This window comes from Platalea leucorodia (assembly GCF_965183815.1).
Source record: "Platalea leucorodia genome assembly, chromosome: 1".
Taxonomy (NCBI): Eukaryota; Metazoa; Chordata; class Aves; order Pelecaniformes; family Threskiornithidae; genus Platalea; species Platalea leucorodia.
The window spans coordinates 10,180,208-10,200,004 of record NC_138823.1 but is presented as its reverse complement, the minus strand read 5'-3'; the positions used below and the strand labels follow the sequence as shown (position 1 = coordinate 10,200,004).

Here is a 19,797-nt window from a genome sequence, read left to right as displayed (position 1 = left end):
TACCCATTGTAATTATCTATTATTTTCAGTTTAAGAAGTGGAAGCTGTGTGAGGTGGAAACAAACCTTGAGACATTTTAGTTGTCACCTATTACTACAAAAAGTAGCAGTACCACCACTGAAAGCCACAAAAAGTGTGACCCTGCTGTAAGAAACCTTACATTTAGACAGTTTATGAGAAGTGAAGGAGAAATATTCAGAATTCCTAGAATTATTATCTGCAAGAATTACACAAATAATTATTCCTCTATTTTCTCTGCACATTTTTACCTCTTCAGTCATGTTTTTATAAATTTTCAGAAGCCACATCAGAACTATTGGCCTGCACACACTTTTTTCCTCCCTTCATATATAAGAGCTATTTTCTAGAAAGTCATGGAATTAATTTATTAAACTTCATAAGGATTTAATTGTTACTTTTTAAAATGTGATATACACTAACAGGTAATATGATTTTTACATTCATATGAACTACAGATTCCCCTGTATCATGAAGTATATGTCTTCAAGAGAAAAATGCTGGCAGTTACTGGATTACTCCCTACAGATACTGCTCAAGTGAGCATGAAAAAGCTGCTTAAGAAAAGCAGTCTTGTTAATGAATATATGTTTAGAAATTGCTTAAATGAGCCACTACTTCAGAAGCAAAGGGAAAGAATAAAAGGCTGAGGGAAACAGGCTCTCCATTCCTCAAGGCGTTCCAGTATTGGACTATTGTATCATTGTTGTTGTCCCAAATACAAATGAAAAACTGAGAAGTATATTATATGTGTTTATATATATATATTCATAGGTGTGCATAATAACACAGTTTCAAAGTTCCAAGGGAATTAATCAGAAATATTTAAAAATGTTTTGTTCCTAAATTTTGTGTTAATCATTAAATCAAGTTGTAGGAGAGATCTTTCATTTGGTGTCCTGATGTCTGTATTTTTCTCCTGTGGGCATTTTTCTTGGCCTGAATACATTTTCTCTTTTGCATTTCCAGTCATATGATGCCTATGACACACTGCTTTGTTTGGTTATAGGTGAGTCTCAACTGCAGTGAGGTAACTGCCCAGGAAGTTCTGCCTTCAGGGGACAGCTCAGCCCAGAAGCCTTGCAAGGCACTGGGCCAAGACAAAATGCACAGTTCAACATTGACTGATTAGAAACAAATATTTCAGATCCAACTCCTACTTCCCCTCTCACAAAAAAAAACCCCAAACCCTTTTTTTTTTTTTTAAACCCACCCAAACAGAAATAATCTGTCTTCATTTTCCTAATAGAAAATAAAATTTCAGCAAAATTGAATTTCTCAGAAAAACTGTTTTCTTTGTAGAAATTTCATTTTCCATGAGAAAATAAGATAATTCTAATGGAAAATCCTCAGAATCATCTGGAACAGGGGAATCTTTTGTTAGTATTTTACAAAGATTTTTACAATGAACTCTACAAAACGATGATCAAAGTAAAGCTTACAAAATATTAGTTTATAAAAGATTACACAAGAAATGCAAAATACCCCAAACTCAACAAAAAAAAAAAGCCATAAAAATGTGGTCCTACAGTTAAAATGAGAACAGAGCATCCTAGATAACATCCCTCAAAGCCTCGTCAGTCAGCAATGGCTGGAGGGATGTTCTGGCACAGGTAACTTGCATTACTCAGCCCAGTCATGCATTCATACTGAGTCGTTAGTAAAGTCTAAACATGACATCTTCTTAGATCTCTGTATAAGAGTATGGGTTTTGGGAAGTAAATGAAATAAAATTGAGAAACAATTCAAGTATCTATAAAATAGGACAAAATGAATGGCTAAGTTCATTTGAGAATGAAATAGTGTAACATATATAGATATATGCAGGCTATATTTTGATATTAATGCAAGTTTTTAAACAGCAGGTGAACATTCTGATATTTCAGTGTGAATGCAAAATACGTGTAGCATGCTACATCTCATTTCTGCTGCCTTGGTACCAAATAATGAGCAAACTTCTTTTTATCCAATGCCTTTTATTTTGCATTGGAAAGGATGATGTATCTAAGAACAAGTATACCTGCTCAGATAGAAAGTTCACCTCGTCCTGTATGCTATTGCGCACAGTGGCCAAAAGGAGATTTTTAGGTAATAGTTTAAGAACAGAGAAAGCATGCAGTAATACTTCCCTGCAGTGGCCTCCCAGCTCCAAATATTCATCTGTGAGCCAAAGGTGGTGTTTCAGTATTTTCTCTGCCTAGATAGAGTTCTTCTCCATGAACTTGCTTAGTTTTCACTTGACAGATACAAGTTTTAGTATCCACAACACTCTGAAACATTAAGCTCCCCAGTTTAACCCCTCTTGTGTAAAGAATCATTTTTAACCCTGTGCCAGCTGCTCTTTCATTTGATGGCCTCTTATTCTTGTATGGGAAAGGACAATAAGCAGCCATTCTCTATTCATCCTGTTTCCCAGGGAAAATCTTTAAGATGTCATATCAGATCGATACACACGAGCAAAATAACAGGATGAAACTCACTTAACGTGCACAAATCAGGTGGCATCACATTGGAGTCAGTGAGGCTACAAAAGCCCTGTCTTGTCCAATTAGTTAATACAAAAATAGGATTTTTTCTCCAATACCTGTCGCTGATTTTCTGTTTCTAGTCTCAGTCTGGCTTCTACACATCTTCTGGTCTCCAGGAAGGCTTGACGTTGTGCTCTGTCTGATAGGTAGCTAATGAAGATTCCTGCGGTGTTCATACACATAAATAACACCGCCTGAGCCGCTATCTGCAACAAACAACAAACAGGATTTGATCAGACAAGAGAAGCAAAAATATCTTTTTAAAGAGAGAGAGAGAGAGAGAGAATGATGGCTCTGCAGTCACGTAGGCTGTAAAACTAAATTGTTAGGAAAGTTTGCATAAAAGAATTTCTTGGATCTTAATTAGGGGCATCAAAAGTGTAAAATTATCTCTGCCTTGAGGAAGAAATATGCAGTATTTGGGGGCATTAAACTCTAGTTGAACCACAAATGATGTTTCCAAGAACTGACTCACAGGGCTCTAGTCAGGAATGATTACAAACATAATTAACAATTTGTCTTTGCACTGGCTCTTCTGTAAAAGCAACTTTGTGATTTGTTCCATGGCTTAGTTTGAGAACAAAGCCATACTAAGGAAAACAAAGAGTGTCAGTTAGCTAAGAATTAATATCAGTGATAATAATTATTCTATTATTGACCAAATTAAATAAATTCATTTGCAGCTGATGCCAAAGCACAAGCTTGCACAATCTGAATCCTGAACCTTTCAACAGGGGAAGCTGAAAGGATAACCAAATGCTTGCATAGCCTGTGCTTGTGTACACGGACCTTTTCTTCACTGATGCCTATATAAGAGCTGCACTCTTTGTCCTTGTACGTGTGTCACAGCTTCTTCCTTTGCAATATGAACTTAAAAAATGAGCCAAATGGGAGTGGATCCTTGGACACTGTAAATGCCAGTGGCTTATTTGTCTTTCATTGATACCTCTCTGCGCTCTGTATGTTCATAAGGCAGAGAACATCAACACCATTGAAGTGGGGACTGTTTGGGAAATCAAGTAAGAAACATATACTGTTTGCATCCACTAGAGATGGAACACAGACCTGCACTTTCAGCAGCTTTATCCAGCACCTCATCCCTCCTGTATGTTACAAATTCATGTGAACTCCTCTCAGTTCCTACTTAGATTCATAGAATCATAAAATCATTTAGGTTGGAAAAGACCTTTAAGGTCATCAAGTCCAACCATTAACCTAGCACTGCAAGTCCACCACTAAACCATGTCCTCAAGCACCACATCTACATGTCTTTTAAATACCTCCAGGGATGGAGACTCAACCACTTCCCTCGGCAGCCTGTTCCAATGCTTGACCACCCTTTTGGTGAAAAACTTTTTCCTAATATCCAACCTAAACCTCCCCTGGCACAGCTTGAGGCCATGTCCTCTTGTCCTATCACTTGTTACTTGGGAGAAGAGACCGACCCCACTTTGCTACAGCCTCCTTTCAGGTAGTTGTAGGGAGCAATAAGGTCTCCCCTCAGCCTCCTCTTCTCCAGACTAAACAACCCCAGCTACCTCAGCCGCTCCTCATAAGACTTGTGCTCTAGACCCTTCACCAACTTCGTTGCTCTTCTTTGGACATGCCAGATTCTTCATTCTGCCTTTTTTTAATTTGTGAGAGGGTCAAGAGTGAAAAATAAGTCCAGAAGTCATTAATATTCCTCAAATGCAGCATGTAAGGTGAAACTGCTCTGACTGCTACCTTAGCTAGAGAAGCCATTGGGGCACAGTGAACCAGCTGAAAGTCTGCAAACTGCAGCTCCCCATCCTCCTGCCAAGGTCCAGTCACAGCCACTGTGCTGGCAAGGTCCCACTGAGCGCACCCTGTCTTGCAGATTCACACCTCTCTCCCAGCGGCAGACCAGCTGTGGAGCAGGCGGGGGCTACATTACCCTGTGGCCACATTGCCTGCCCACCAGAGCTGTCCAGGCTCTGACAGCTATGAATGCTATGGGTGATACTTACAGTATAATAACAACATCAGAAGAGCCACGCCAGGACAGATCAAATGTTCATCATTCAGGATCCTGTCTCTGATAGAGAGAGAGGGCAACAGAGAGTGCCCAGGTAGGAGTACAAGGATAAAACAGTAGATACAAGTACAAGACTAAAGCAAGCATCCAGAGATGTTTTGTCAAAATAGTCTTGAACACTGTCTTGAACACTTGAACAATCTGTGGTTGCGGAATATTGTGGGCTAGAGGTTGCATTTTTGTAGTATTATCTGATAACCAGTTGCCCTAAAATCAAAGTTTTATTTGTTCTAATAGAAGAGGGAAAACATTTAGCAAAACTCCCTAATCTTATTGTGATGCTATGCCTCAGATCTGCAGGTCTCGCTCCTCATATTCACGTGGGTTTGAAAGTGAGATTTAATATCAAAGCAAATGCATCTGGCGGAAACTTCAGCTTTATGTATTCCCGTATTTCTGAATCTGGAGTATTGTTCTACAATAGTACAGGGAATTCATTTACAATTTATATGCCGTGATTAGATAAGAATGCATATCCTGGCTCCAGCTGAAGCTTTGTTTAACCTCTGCCCGTAACAGACATCTAGGCAAAGCTTGTGAGAAATAGGGCATGATTAGTGTGATTCTTGCATCTTCCTGGTTTCCAGGATCCTGTCGTTTACGGCACCTCTGAGCTGGAGGTGGCATACTCTAACTGTCTGCTTAACTTTTTCTGATCCCTTTCTGACGTTAATTGTACCTTTGGCCCCTGCGGCATTCATTGACAAAGATTTCTACAATTTATTTAGGCACTTTGTGATAAAAATGTTTCCTTTTGTCTGCTTTAATTCGCAGTCTTATCATTTCTTTGAGTGTCCCATCATGCTTATAAGATGAGAAACAGTGACTAATCATTCCCAATTCATCTCCCTCTCACCATTCCTGATTTTACTGAGTTATAGCATTACCCCCTCAGCCTTTTATTTTTTAAAAGGGAGGAATTCGAGACTACTTAGTCTCACTGCATTTGTCACTATTCCACCTCTCTGTTTACTGATTTTTCCCTGTTATCTACCTTCCCCTGTTTTACTGGAGACAAGGTGCCCTGCACCAGCCATCTTCCCCCAGACACTTTCCACCTTTGCTCCAAGATAAAACAGAGAATGCAGTAATTCAGCCCATGAGATAATTCCTTTCTGGTGCAGGCTACTAAGAGGCATATGATGAGCTGACATGAGATAAGACCAGTTCAGAATTATGTTGTTCAGCAGGACAACTGAAAACAGCTGTGGGTGGCTGAAGGAGTCAATGTTTCATGCCTTTTTGACTCACTTGAAGATAATCAATGCTCACACACTAGGAAAGTTAGGGTATAGGGTGGAAAAAAAAAAAAAGAAAAGCCTTTCACAACATTTGAAATGTGCATTTCAATGGTGAAAGCAGTGGCAGGGTGCTCTCCTTTGCTTGCAAATTCAATTGCAGGTTCCTCATGAGCCCAGTTCAGTCACTGTTCTCTGCTAATACTCAGGACTAGTGCCACCCACTTCAACAGATCTCCTTAGAGCAAATACAGTAGAATTTGGCCTTCAGTTAGAATTCATGAGCACATAATTTGATTTGGACAAAGGGAATTATGGAAAACATGCTACAGGTAAAACAATAGCTTACTCAGAGGCAGAATCTGCTTTTCTTACACATAGTAGTCTGATTGAAACCAACTTAAGAGTAAAGCACTATGCCTTGCAAGAATAGTAATCTGTGGCTTTTGTTAATAAAAGAATAAAAAAGATATATAAGACTTGAGTCTCTTATTGCCACATCTTTTTCCTACAGCTTACTGTGTCCAATTCCAGAAGTCTCGCAGGAGACTTTTCTGTTGCCTATCAGGGCGACAAGCCAGGGCAGACTCTGATTTTATAAGATGTACACAGTTTCATATCTTTTTGACTGACCTGAAGATAGTCAATGCTCACACAACAGGAAAACTGAGGTATAACGTGAAAAAAAGAAAATCTTTTCACAACATTTGTAAGCTCTTTAGTCTATTTGTACCTTGCACAGCACTCAAATAAACAACTGTTGCAGAGACAGCAAGTGATCTTAAAAAGCCATAAGTGATATGTTTTGATGTTTAAATAGGGCTCTGGGGAGGTCTGCTTCTCAAATATTTAAAAAATGCAAACAAGAAGGTACCCATCACCATGCTGCTTGGGAATATCTGTGTAACAGGATCAGCAATGTCCCTGCTGAACCTGCAGTTGCACATAATCATATAATAGGATGAACAGAGCTAAAGAAAGTTACTTGACAAGATCATGCAGGTAGTTAGAAGCAGTCATTAAAATTTTTACTCCAAAACTCTGCTTCTCATATTTCTCAAAGGAGGTGATTAAGAGCTTAGTTTACAGAGAAATCATTTGTCAAATAAATTTACATTTATAAAGTGTCCTTCATGCAGGCACCTCAGTGCCCTTTGCAAAGTCAATATAAAAACTAGTCAAAAACAAAGGCAATGAAACGAGAGGAGGCAGCTCAGACAAGAAAGCTAAGTTTAAATTTGACAGTACACATTGATTCAAATAATTTCATTTTTATCTGACACTCATTGTACAAAAAGGGTTTTGACAAGGCAACTGAAACCAAGATAACATTTTGAGTGGATTTGGGAACCACCAGATCTCAGACAAAGAAACAATTAAAAGGCACTGGGCACAGCTGGTCAGGAACAAGTATCAATCAAAGTAGGTACAGTACAGTAATGTAAGAGAACAGGAAAAGGAAAATTCATTGAAAAGACAGTAAAGTAGCTCACAAGACTGTTGTGAAGTGGTAGGTGAATCAGCCACAGACAGCTTTACAAGACAGAATTGAATGTAGTTCAGAAAACAGGAAATTCAGAAAGGTACAGGTGAGTTACTGGGAGCAGAGCTGGGCTAAGCATAACAATTTGTAGGCATTTCTGCTATTAAGAGCATCTAATTGAATTTGCCTTACTTTGGAGTTTACATAGATTCCTGTGAGTTTATGAACAACTGGAAGTGAGTTAAGGAAGGGTTTGCAAATGCTGGAATTTTCAAAACTTCAAAAATCATAACTGAAGTGTGTTTTAATTTTACCGTGAGTTTCCTCTTTGAAAAGGTGCAATTATCCATCAGGGTATATAAAGCCATAAGGCCAGCTGTAGAGTCTCCTAATTCAGTGCTTTCTCAGACCTGCCATTAATAGACATTTATGGAGTGTATAGTGATTGACTGAGACCAGCATTTCCAAAGAGCCCATAACCTGAGGAAAAGTGAATACTTAGGAACATTCAACAAACCCAACAGGCTGGAAATATGTTAATTGATAGCTAGCCCTAAAAGACAGTAATTGCCAGAGACAATCTTCATCATGAGTAGTTAAACCAAAGGTAGCATACATTCACATCGAAAGCACAGTAGAGGTGGAGGAGAGAAAGCTAAAAAAGTTTAGAAACAATTCTGAAATCCATGATGACGCTGAACTTGTGTGTTACTACCTCAAGTGAAGAAAGAAACCGTAGTGTGCTCTGCAGAAATAAACCTATTATTAATCTCTTCAGCAGGTAATTTTGTTCTGCTGTGTAGAAACAGAGCAGTGCTAGGGCTGATCTCACCAAAATACATCTGAAAAGTAAAGAAATGGTTTTCACTGTAATCTCCAGTTCAACATTCTCAAGGCAGATCAGTCCTAAAGAGCAGGAATTTCATTAATTCCTGAAATGAACCTGTGGAAAATTATTTAATTATTTTCCTATTTTGCTTTCTAATTTTGGATTGGCTTCAACAATGGATTAGAGTAGTTCTTGTCTGTTTTGGGGAAACTGGGAAAGTCAAGCTGTTGTGCTTCTTTAAGAGTGTTTTCAGCATGTGCTACATAAAGAACTGGTTGCTATGGTAATTATTATTCTTTAATTAGGTTTGGAGAAGCATTTTGATTCATCCTTTGTTGTTTAACTAAAAATAGCAGCTCCCCACAAGGTTGGTTTTTGTAACTAAAATGTCTCAGAAACCCCATTGCCCTCTCTCCCTTCTCCATCACGCCCTTGCTTAGGTTACTTTGAGGGAAAATAACTTATGCTCTTAGAAGAACTGATCACCAGGAATGAACTGAGGGTTGCATGAAAAGTGTGGGATCTGAGATCAAAATGCTCTACTTTGTATAGAATAGGAACATCTGGCAGCACAGGCTCTACCAATCTCTCACTGCTGGGCTGCAGCAAGCCTCTATCTCCAGCTGAGACTAGGATTTTATGAATCAAAGCTCCTGGCAGCAACACTAGTAGGTACCTGTATCTCTGTACAGCCTCTTGCCCACCTTGATCCCTCAGCACCACTTCCCCTTTATCGTGCCAGATCAATTATTTGTGGGACCATACTGTGAACTATATCAGGGAACTTGGCCAACTTAAAAAACAAACATTTGGTGTTGGCAGTGATTTTTCTATCTAGAGCAGTCGTCTGATTGAGTTCACAGCACAGCCTCCACAGGGAGAGGAAGCACATGAACATTCATAATTGGCACTGCTGCCAACTCATTAAACTGAAATCATTGCTGCCTTATTGTTAAATCACCTTTCAAGGAGTTTTTTTATTCTCCAGGTTCACTCCTTCTGACCTCTCCTGGGTCTAACTGCTAAATGCCAATGGCCATGATAGAGGGTTTTTTGTTTGTTTTAGATTGTGGGTGCTTCTTCATCAATATTTATTGGAAACCAGCCTGTCCCACAAAGGTGCCCAAACTGCTGCCATGACTTTCCAGAAAGCTCCAAGATCTGTCCCTGATCCTTTGTATAGAATCATAGAATCATAGAATTCTTTAGGTTGGAGAAGACCTTTGAGATCATCGAGTCCAACTGTTAACCTGGTACTGCCAAGTCCACCACTAAACCATGTCCTTAAGCACCACACCTACCTGTCTTTTAAATACCTCCAGGGATGGGGACTCAACCACTTCCCTGGGCAGCCTGTTCCAATGCTTGATAACGCTTTTGGTGAAGAAGTTTTTCCTAATATCCAACCTAAACCTCCCCTGGTGTAACTTGAGGCCATTTCCTTTCGTCCTATCGCTTGTTTGTCCAATGCATAAGTACAACAGCTGTTTAACTCCTACTCACAGCTGGAGTGAGTGCTAACTCTTTTATCTGATCTACATATACATAGTTTACTGAAAGACAGGAATATAACATACACCTGAGAAGACAGGGATGGAGAAAGGTATATTGTTTATTCATGGTAAATTTAGTCAAGCACAGACTACGATGATTAAGTAGTGCTTTACCCCACCCACCCCTGATTTGCTAAATGTGAAAGGAGCCATTTGTATCAGTGTCACCTGGTGATTTTTTGTTTAGAACTGAGCTTTGTGGTTCAGCTGTGCACAAATCCCATGGGAACATTGGCTGATTCTTCAAAAACTCAGGTCTTATTTACGCCTCTAGGAGAGCTGAGATCTTTTAAGAAGCCTGGTCTTGCTGCTTCCAGAGCAGGCATTAGGGGACTTCACTATGCACTAATGACACAGTCTGGCCTTTAATGTGCATGAAATCTGTAGCTTGAAAGGCAGGCTGGCCCTATAAAAACACAAGGTGTACCCCAAGGAATTATTAGATTACCCTCAATGAGAGTAACTGATCTCAGACAGAGTTTTCTCCATCCTATTGCAGAAAATCCTAACATGTCTATTGCTCCTGCACTGCTAATGATTTAGAAAACAAAGACCATTTTCCCTCTGAACAATGACACATTGGCATAAAATCAATTGTTCTAATCCAAGACAGAATTCAGAAATATGCATCTTTAATATTCAGAACAAGAGTTTAATATGCAGTTAGAAAAGTAGCTATTATTTCCTTCGTTCTCTTCCTCTCATTGAATCCAATGTAGAAAACTGAATGTCTGCTTAAGTTGTTCATAGGTAGCTCAAACCGTACCATTTGGTAAGTCAGCTATCAATCAACTATGGCAAGACTTTTGCAACATGGTGTGGTACAAGAGATCTTTCAGGAAAATCATATCATATCAGACACATAAGGGTTGACATAACTTCAGTGATGCACAGAGGCAGTCAAGCAAATACATAACCCTGCTAGTGCCATCGAGCACCCCCAAATGGCAAATAATTTGCAGCACATCTCCTCTAACTCCCCTTGAGTTTGTCTAAAATTTAGGATTCAGGCATAATCTTAATAAAAAAAATCTATACTGGGATTTTGGATAATCTTTTTTTGGTGCTTTCTTTTTATAGATGTTAAAGTGACTAGGCATGTCTGGGACAATGTCAGTAGTGGGGTCATAGACCATGCATACAGGCAAATGGCCAGAGATGGGTACGTGATCTTCAATTTTTAGCAACTGTTTTCCACGGCTATGGGTTACTCTGATGAACTCTCTGATCCTCATCTAGGAACTGATCCTGAACTACACAATGAAATTTGGTGATCATGTCTCCAGTTCACTCAGCAGCACAGCACTCTTGTCATCATTTTGCACACAGGATGCTATTACGGATACCTCAAGTGTTCCTATTTAGAATGAATAATCTTATCCTTTGATGTGAATAACCTCTCCTATTCAGTGTTTTCTGTGTGCTAGTTAGGTGCCTTCTCCCTCTACTTTGAGACAGCTGCATTGCAGGGTAATTACAAGCAGAAATCTAAAGCCAAACCTTCCAGATTTCATCATATTATTGCCCAAAAACTTCGCCTCATTTGGTGTGTTTAGGTAAATGTAAAAGGCTCAGATAAGAATTTCTATTTTCTTCTATGTAACCTTGAAATCATAGTACATGTACTACAGAATTACTTTAAATTACCTGTGCTGTCTAACCAGGAGTAAATCCTGTAACAACCCACAAAAACCAGCAAAAAACAAGGCACAGCACAAAGCCTGCACAAAAGAGAACACACTGGAAGCAGCCCATGGCAATCAGGGTAGGTTAGGAAACTGTTGAAGTGATGGTGTTCCCCTGCTTGCTGCTCAGAAGGGAGTGTAAAGCAGCTGTGGGGTTTCCCTTTCTGCTTTTCCATATTTCAGACTCATGAAGCTCAGTCTGACACGAATATTTTCCCCACACTTTTTTTATGCAGAAGCTGATCTTCCTTACAAGCTGCACATTTACTGTTCAAAACAAACACCAAAGTAATTATGTTTAATAGAAACCACATTCCATTTAAAGCCACTAGAGAAATGAATTACTCCTAATAAAAGTTACAGCATCTAAACAAAGATTCATAAGAAAATAATCTGAAATGGGGAAGCACACTTACAACATATGAGATATTAAGAATTGAAAAAAATTCCTGTTGTTTTTTTTTTAAGCAACCCTTACCAAATGCTAATTTTTCCCCTTGCATTATATACATGGATGTCTGAATTGTAAATAACTATGTCCCAATTCAGATGTACCAGTGTCTGGGGACCAGGCATCAGACATCATAGATAACTTACTAGTGACAAAAAATTCCAGCTGACACCCAGTCTGGAAATGTCTGAAAGCATCACTGAGCATAAAGGTGAGCCTGGACACCCTAAAACTAGGACCTCTAAAATGAAAGTCACTTTTGGAAATTTTCCTCGAATTATCTCAGTAGTTCTGTCTAAGTCAATGCAAGATAGCCAAGGCAGAAGAACTCCTGGTACTTCCCTTAATAGATTATACAACTGATTAGGAGTAATGGTAGGGAAAAAAAAATTCATCAAAGCTGCTTTGCAGCATTGGAAAGAGTTTAACTACATTTTAAGGAAAACAGAATTAGGTAGTCTGCATTTCTACTAAATGAGTTTGGGGTGGTGTTCTGCACAGCTGTTTTTATTGCTCTAGATAATGGCTCTTATCCAAAGTAGGATGTCAAAACTGAGTGACCGATAATTATGTTTGTAGGGCTGACAGCAGTTCATCTTTTCTGACACACTTCATTGCTGTTTTCATCTGATCAAATCTATGCATATCCCAGCAATTACCTGCAGTACGTACTCCATGTCTCTTCCCAATGGAACTGGCGATCGTCACGATATGCATACAGATGACCCTGCCTCGGTGCATTCTGCAGAGTTATAACAGCCTGCACAAGGGAAGCTTTTCATTTTTCTTCCTAGCTATGTTAGGCCAGGTCATGTGTGTTTTCCTTTGAATTATCAAGCTGTGGCCATAGATGGAGGAAAGACGCAAGATTCTGCAAATATTTTTTTCCCCTTTGGTATCGCAATGGAAAAAGAAAGTAATAGCAAAACGTAATAATCTTAAATTACTCTTGGACTCTTTATCAAGAAATAAAGACAGCCTTATGAAAGCCACTCCAGACTAGTGAGAATAAGACTAATACCTATTAAAAAGTAGATTGGTTTAACTGAAATAATACTGAAAATAATGGTAATGAAAAATAGATGAGGGATATCATAGTATTGAGTGTCCTTTTCCAAACAACCTTTGTCCTTCAAAGCCTGCTTCTACTATGATGGCAAGCTCTGCTGATCAGCTGTTTGTGTTAATCAGTTATACCTGCTGGCAAACAAACCACCCCCCACAGCTGTTCTTTTTGCTATTTGCCCCAAAAAAGCCAATACAGTGCTGGAAACAAAGGCTTGTTACACTTTATTATCAGCATTTTTAACTAAAGGCCAATGGCAAGGCTAAATTTTTCCCACAGTTGCACCTTTAAGTGGGTGTCATTTTGCTCAGGTGTCATTAGAGCCAGAGTTTGCCTACTGAATCTACAGCTGATTGATGTGTGAGACAACAAGAGTAGACTTACAGATCCCAGATCAGGCTGTAGGTTTGCTAGCCCAGAAATAATAAAGAAAATATCTTCTCTCTCCAAATTTCCCATTCTGGCTGCTCTGCTTCCATTTTAAATTATTTTTGGAAAAGTGACCTGAAAACCCCAATGAAAGAAATTTGATATTCCCTGTGTTTATTTTTTCCCTCAGGATCTCCTTCTGTTGTTGACTATGATGATCCTCTGAAAACCAAGAAAAGACAGAACTCAGCAATGCCATTTTTAGCGTCCTTTCCTAGCAAAACATTAAAAAAATCAACAAAAAACCCAAACGTTTACTTTCTCAGTTATCCCTGATGCTAACATTGGGCTGTAAACATGGCAGATCATAGCACCTGAGGCTTGTCCAAGAGAAATCTTGGGTGGCATAGAGGTAGTGGATTGTAGTCTGACTTCAGTGTACACAGAATTTCAGGAATCCTTAACCACACTGGGAACCAGTATTGATATGACCTTGGGAGACCACAGGAAATAGAGCCCGTGAAGATATGGATGAACCTGCAAGGAACATTTTAGGATGGTTGAGGATGGGATAATAAGCCCCAAGAGCCTTTGTCCTCCAGAGTTGAGCTGAACACAGCTTAGGCACAGTGCAAGACATGAATCACTCAAGGTTAAATAGGAATTTTATTGATAACTATCTAACATTACTTACTCTTCTCTTTAAGTCTGCTTTATCTCAAATTTTCAACTCTCAATTAGGAACTATCCCAGAGAGAAAATAGGGAAGGGACGTGGGAGCAAATGGAAATATACTAGACAAAAGCCATGAGAGGTTACAGCAATCCAGACCAGCTGGATTAAAACTTTATCTCACAGAGTTAGGCGAGGACAAACATTTTCCTTTGTGAAACCTGTGGGTGTTGTTTTGCTATTAGTCACGGTGAATGCTTCAGTGTGGTGAGCTAGAAAAAGTCAGACTGACATCAAAAGTACAGAGAGTGCTGTGGGAAAAAGTTGATTCAGTCCTTTGGCTGGCAGAATACGTCACAGACAAATAATGAAGGATTAGGTTTCTTCTGCCACTTTCCTAGCAGAGGAGACGCATAGCATAAGATTCACTCTGCGTTGACACTGGTGTGACCTAGGACTAATTCCTTTGAAGGCAGTGGCTTATTCTGGTGTAAAACAAGGATGGGATTAACATCAAACCCTGATATTTACCATGGGCCAAATTCTCCTTGCCTGACAATACAAGCCATGCCTTTGTTTTCACTACTTGTGTAAGCATGAGAAATAGAAACTGGACTGTTCACAGAATATTAAATAAATGATACAAGACAAAACAACCACTGTCTCTGATGTTCAATAATGAATCCTGCTGATACCAGTGAGAGCTGCTGGACAGTATTAAAACTTGACAGATATAAACTGACAAGAGAAGCCCCCCAGATATTTTACATCAGCATAGCTGTGTATAAGTTCATACAGGGTTTGATCCAATGCATGGCCATGAATGCTGTCCACATTTTTGCAGTTCAAGTTGTTTAAAGGCATCCACTCAGAAGCAAGGCCAGTCTTAACCTGCTCACACAGAAGCTCATTGACTTCAAAAGGAAATTTGCTTGGGCAGTGTTTGGTCTTAGAGAGTATTTAGCTCATGTATCTACTATTTAGATCAATGTAGCAGCAGTCATGATACATAAACATTGCTCTCTTAGGAGCACTCAGCAGATGAGTGCTTGAAAAGAAATTGTGTGTGGCTTTGGACATGCTGGGGTATGAATACCAAGGCTGACAATGCTGTGTTTCATGGCACAAAAAACAAGCCAGAATTTAAGTCAAGAATTAGCAGACAGAGTGGATTTCTTACTGGAATTTCAGGCAGTGAAGAGAACATTACTTCTGAGCCTTCAAAAAGAAAACCAAAGGCAATCAGTTTTACAAACTGACCTGCCCGATTGGTTGATGTTTTTTTGGAACCAGACAGCACTAACAGTTAAATCTATGAAACCTCTCAAGGAGAAAGAACACAGTTAATGACAGGGTGAGACATTTTCTACTGTTTAATGCTTGATCTAAAGCCTGTTCTGTTTGATGGAGATATGCCTGCTGGCTCTGATGGATTTTTAAGCAGTTTCCTCCAACAATCTTGGTTTGTTATCTATCAGAACACAAGTGAAACAAAGCATTTCAGATATCCTAGGGAATCACTTATGTCTCCTCCTTGATAACAATTTGGACTATTTTTTTTTTCCTAGAAAGATGAAATCAGTTCTTTGAATGCAATTTCTGTCACCCAACCAGTCAGCATTGGTCAGATAGATACACCGTTTCCAAGGTATGTACAAAAGTTCCAAATGGCAAAAACATTAGAATTCCTGTTCTTCAAGAAAAATAAGGCCCCAGCCAGGCCCCACTATTCAAGTTCTTTTCTTTTTGTTCAGACAGTGCAGTGTTGAAAGCAATTGAAACCGTGTCTACAGACAGCACTACAAACATGCTCGTTGTTGATATTAAGCTGACATGTGATAGCTGACACTATACAGTAACAACACGTGTACCCTGCATTAAATTCTGGGTAAAAAAAAGAACAAGCTCAAATGACTTCTTCGTGTTGCCCTCCTCTTGAACATCCACATCCATTTGTTAAAGTCAGCTCAAATAATCGTTATATGAACATATAACGAACATATCCTTGCAATAAACACGCAATGTAGTTGTATCATAAATAACTTTTGTCATGCATTCTGGCCTTCTTTGTTGCCTTCTGACATGTTCCTTTGTATTATTTCCACAAAGAGTTTATAAAAAAAAGAAAACCTCTAAGTCATGCCAATTATTTTTTAAGGAGAAAAATATTAATAAAAAAATAGAACCAGTCAGACTAAATACCTCACAAGATGATATTAAAAAAATAAATAAATTTGGGAACAATGTCTGGAGACAGGCAAGACAAATTTGGATAACCGGAAAAGTTTTATGAAGGGCTATTTTAAAAAAAACTTTAATGAAAGCCAAAAAGTATGTGTGTCTGTATGTGTGTTTTAAAATTTTCAGTTCTTGGCAGATGCTAAAAAAACCCCCAAAACACATTTTTTTCTCTTTCTCTACTTAGTAGCAAAGAGGTGCAACTATTGCATTTCTGAGCAGCTCAGCCTTGTCAGTGTGCAAATGTCTTTCTAAGGCTGGTACAACTCTGGTGGCACCCAGAAGGGAAAATGTGGTTACTTAGAGATATTTAAGATTCAGAAGACACCTATAGCATGTAGGCAGCAAACGGTAACTCTAGGCTCCCAATTTCCACTGAGTTCAACTGGAAACAGAAATGGAAGAGTCATTACCACTCGGAGTTGGAAAAACCCTCCTCTGGGAGATGAGGGCTCCTGCTGACCTCAGTATTCAATAAAAACTCTTTGCTGAATCACAAGGGCAGGCATTGCTGATCTGCAGGACTTGAAATTCTGAGAGGTGGTAGCTCAGGAGCCAGCCCTGCCCAGGGCTTGCAGGAACACAGCAGTACCACTGGATTTGGATGGCATCATCCAGGTATTCTGGAAAAATGTATCCTAATCCATAAACTGTGATGTGCCTATCTTTGAAATGATGATAACAATAAAAAAACCCAGGATGACCAACCTCTACCTACCACCCTACTTTCACCAAGAAGAACAAGAACGCCTGTATTCCACGTGTGTTTTACGCCATCCTCTACTCTGAACAGAAAACCCAGCATGAATTTGCAAAGTATTCATCATTACAAAGAGATTCCTGTATCCAGCAGGAGTAGAAATGACTGTCTAAAAATCTTTCATTAAAGGTTTCTCTATAGTCACTCTGAACTGCTGACACTGGTTTTGTAGTCTGGAAATCAAGGCATTTTGCTGAAAGATGGAATTGCCCCTCACAGCATGAAAAATGTGATTAAAATATCCTGTCAAGGTCAGATGTTATTGCCCTTGAAGAGAACATTAGCCACCATGTTCCCTGAATTACAGTCGTGTGCTGCTAAGGCCTTTTTCTTTATTGGAGAAGGAAGGGAACATTTTGTGTCTGTTCTAAAGTAAAGGCCCAATTCTCTGCTTTCCGGCAGGGTGGGATGCTCAGCCCTAGGAAAGGTGCTATGCTACTCCAGTAACAGAAAGCAGCCTCAGGTCTAATGGACCTATTGTGGGTGTTACACATGGAGAAACCTTGCAAGAGACAAACTATCCCATGAGGCTTCCCAGTGTGTAGGGTAGATATAGATGCAAAGGAAGAGCCAGGACTCTTCCACCTTTTAACAATGCTTAAGCTACTCAGCAAGCATGAACTAATCATCTCTATACTTACTTATGGCACTGTATGCCTATATTGTTTCCATTATTTTTGTGTGTACCATATATCTAAAAATAGTTCTAAAGTCAGATGTAGTCCCAAAGATTTCATAGACAATATCCATATCTTTTAATGTACACAGGTACTTACATACTTTGCTTAGAGCAGAAACAACCAGGAGAATTTTTATTCTTTGTAATTACATGGCATATGCACCACAAATGTATATAATGAACAGAATCTACAATAACAATGATCCTCTGTATATATATATATTTTTTTAATATATGTAAAAATAAAACAAATCAGACCAGGTTTACAACATAAGAGGAGGAAGATTGAAGGTTAGTAAAATGAGCTGATGATGATCTGAAAAATATTTTTCGCTGTGTAAAAATGGCCTCTCCTTATCCAGCAGATTCACTCTTTGGTGTTTCTTTGCCTTCAGCAGGACTTCATTGACAATACAGTCCTTTCACTGATTGTTAGCCTCTTGGAAGAGACAATTAAATTCTGTCATTTTCTTGCACCATCAGCAATATTATTGTCTAATGTTTGATCCAACATGTCCTTAGCAAACCACAGATATAAATCCTTGAAGCTGTGGCATTTCAGGCTACATAAATGAAGCTAGTTCAGACTAATCCATCAGACTCAGTGTAGCAATCATTAGAAATATAAAATGGTTTTCTTCTTTGAAAACTGGAGGTTGAGAACACTTTGCATCACGGCTGGAATTAAGAGACAGTATCATTTAATTATAGAAAGTAGGGCATGAGAGGACCTTGACAGGTCATTTAACCCATGCTCCAGGTCCTGGATATTATCTAAATCACTCCTAAAAAAATGCCTCTCTAAACTGCTTAATCATACCTCAGGGTAAAGCCTCCCAAACAAAATGAGGTTATTTAAGTTATTATTATTAGGTTATTGTTACAAGGTTTCTCCTACTATCTAATGTAAATATTCCTTATAATAACTTAAGCCCATCGTCTCTTGATAGCTATAGATGAAACAAAGAACAATTAATTTCTTCCTCTCTTTAGCAACCCCTTCCACATTTGAGGGTCTGTCACAGTCTTCCTTCTGCTTCCTTTTCTCTAGAGCAATCCTCTTCCTACAGAAATAGTAAAAATGAACACTATCCATTGTTACTGAAAACAGTATGTTTAAAGATCATCAGTGCTTTCTCGGGAGAAGGTTAGTTTCCGGCTTTTTAAAAGAAGGATAGTGTCAGTTCCTCAAAATATTGTCCTGGAATTGGCAGACTGCCTAGGGGTAAACCTGCCTCTATCTTTCTTTGGCAGCTAAGACTGCTGAGAAAGCCATAGTAAGACCACAGTTCACACTCAGGTTTATCAGATATCTCCTAGCACTTATGTAGCAATCTGGCCATCTGAAACTGAATGGTTGGTACTGATGGTGGCTCTTTTTGCTGGTGGAAAGGATGGACGTGTGTTACTGATATTTTTCAAACTCTCCCACCTGTAATATTGCACATAGCACAGAGATCTAGCGGGTGGAGACAGAATTGTTCCCTAAAAGAAGCACAGAGAGTGTGTGTGTCTGATGTTTGCTATAGGCTTGTGCTTCAGGACTGCCTGATGTCACCAGATGGGGATGGGGAAAGCAAGGATGCTGCTTTGAGCTTTGGACCATATGATGGTGATAAGACCATAGAACAACTCTCATGAAGAAGTGATGTGCCAGGTCAGGTGATGACATTTGGTGGACTTGGTAGTGTTAGGTTTACGGTTGGACTTGATGATCTTTCCAACCCAAATGACTCTATCATTCTATGATACAGGCCTGCGGTTAAGTCCCACAGTAGGACCTGAGTCTGGAATGGACTGGAGTGAGTGCAGAAGGCATGACACATGTATTAAACTAGGTCTCACACTGCGATCACAGGAGCTGTGCCCTGCACTGGCTGTGTGTTTGCTTCAGGCTGGATTCAGAGGTATTAGTTCTGCCCTCCAAATCCTCATCAGATCTTTGGATCTGTCTACTTGAAACAATACTTGTACTGCTATCACAGAATCACAAAATAAATGAGTTTGGAAGCGACTTCTGGAGATCATAGAATCATAGAATGCTTTGGGTTGGAAGGGACCTTTAAAGGTCATCTAGTCCATCCCCCCTGCAATGAACAGGGACATCTACAACCAGATCAGGTTGCTCAGAGCCCCATCCAGCCTGGCCTTGAATGTTTCCAAGGATGGGGC

General features: G+C 39.3%; 1 protein-coding gene across 1 annotated transcript in view; it reads right to left on the bottom strand.

Moving 5' to 3' along the window:
* Positions 1 to 19,797, bottom strand: part of ADCY8 (adenylate cyclase 8) — a gene marked incomplete at its 3' end in the record, with an annotated part of 132,402 nt that overhangs the window by 98,480 nt on the left and 14,125 nt on the right. The window contains exon 2 of the mRNA XM_082304201.1: positions 2,603 to 2,752. Coding sequence (XP_082160327.1) covers positions 2,603 to 2,752 — 150 coding nt within the window. The remainder of the gene's footprint in view (positions 1 to 2,602; positions 2,753 to 19,797) is intronic.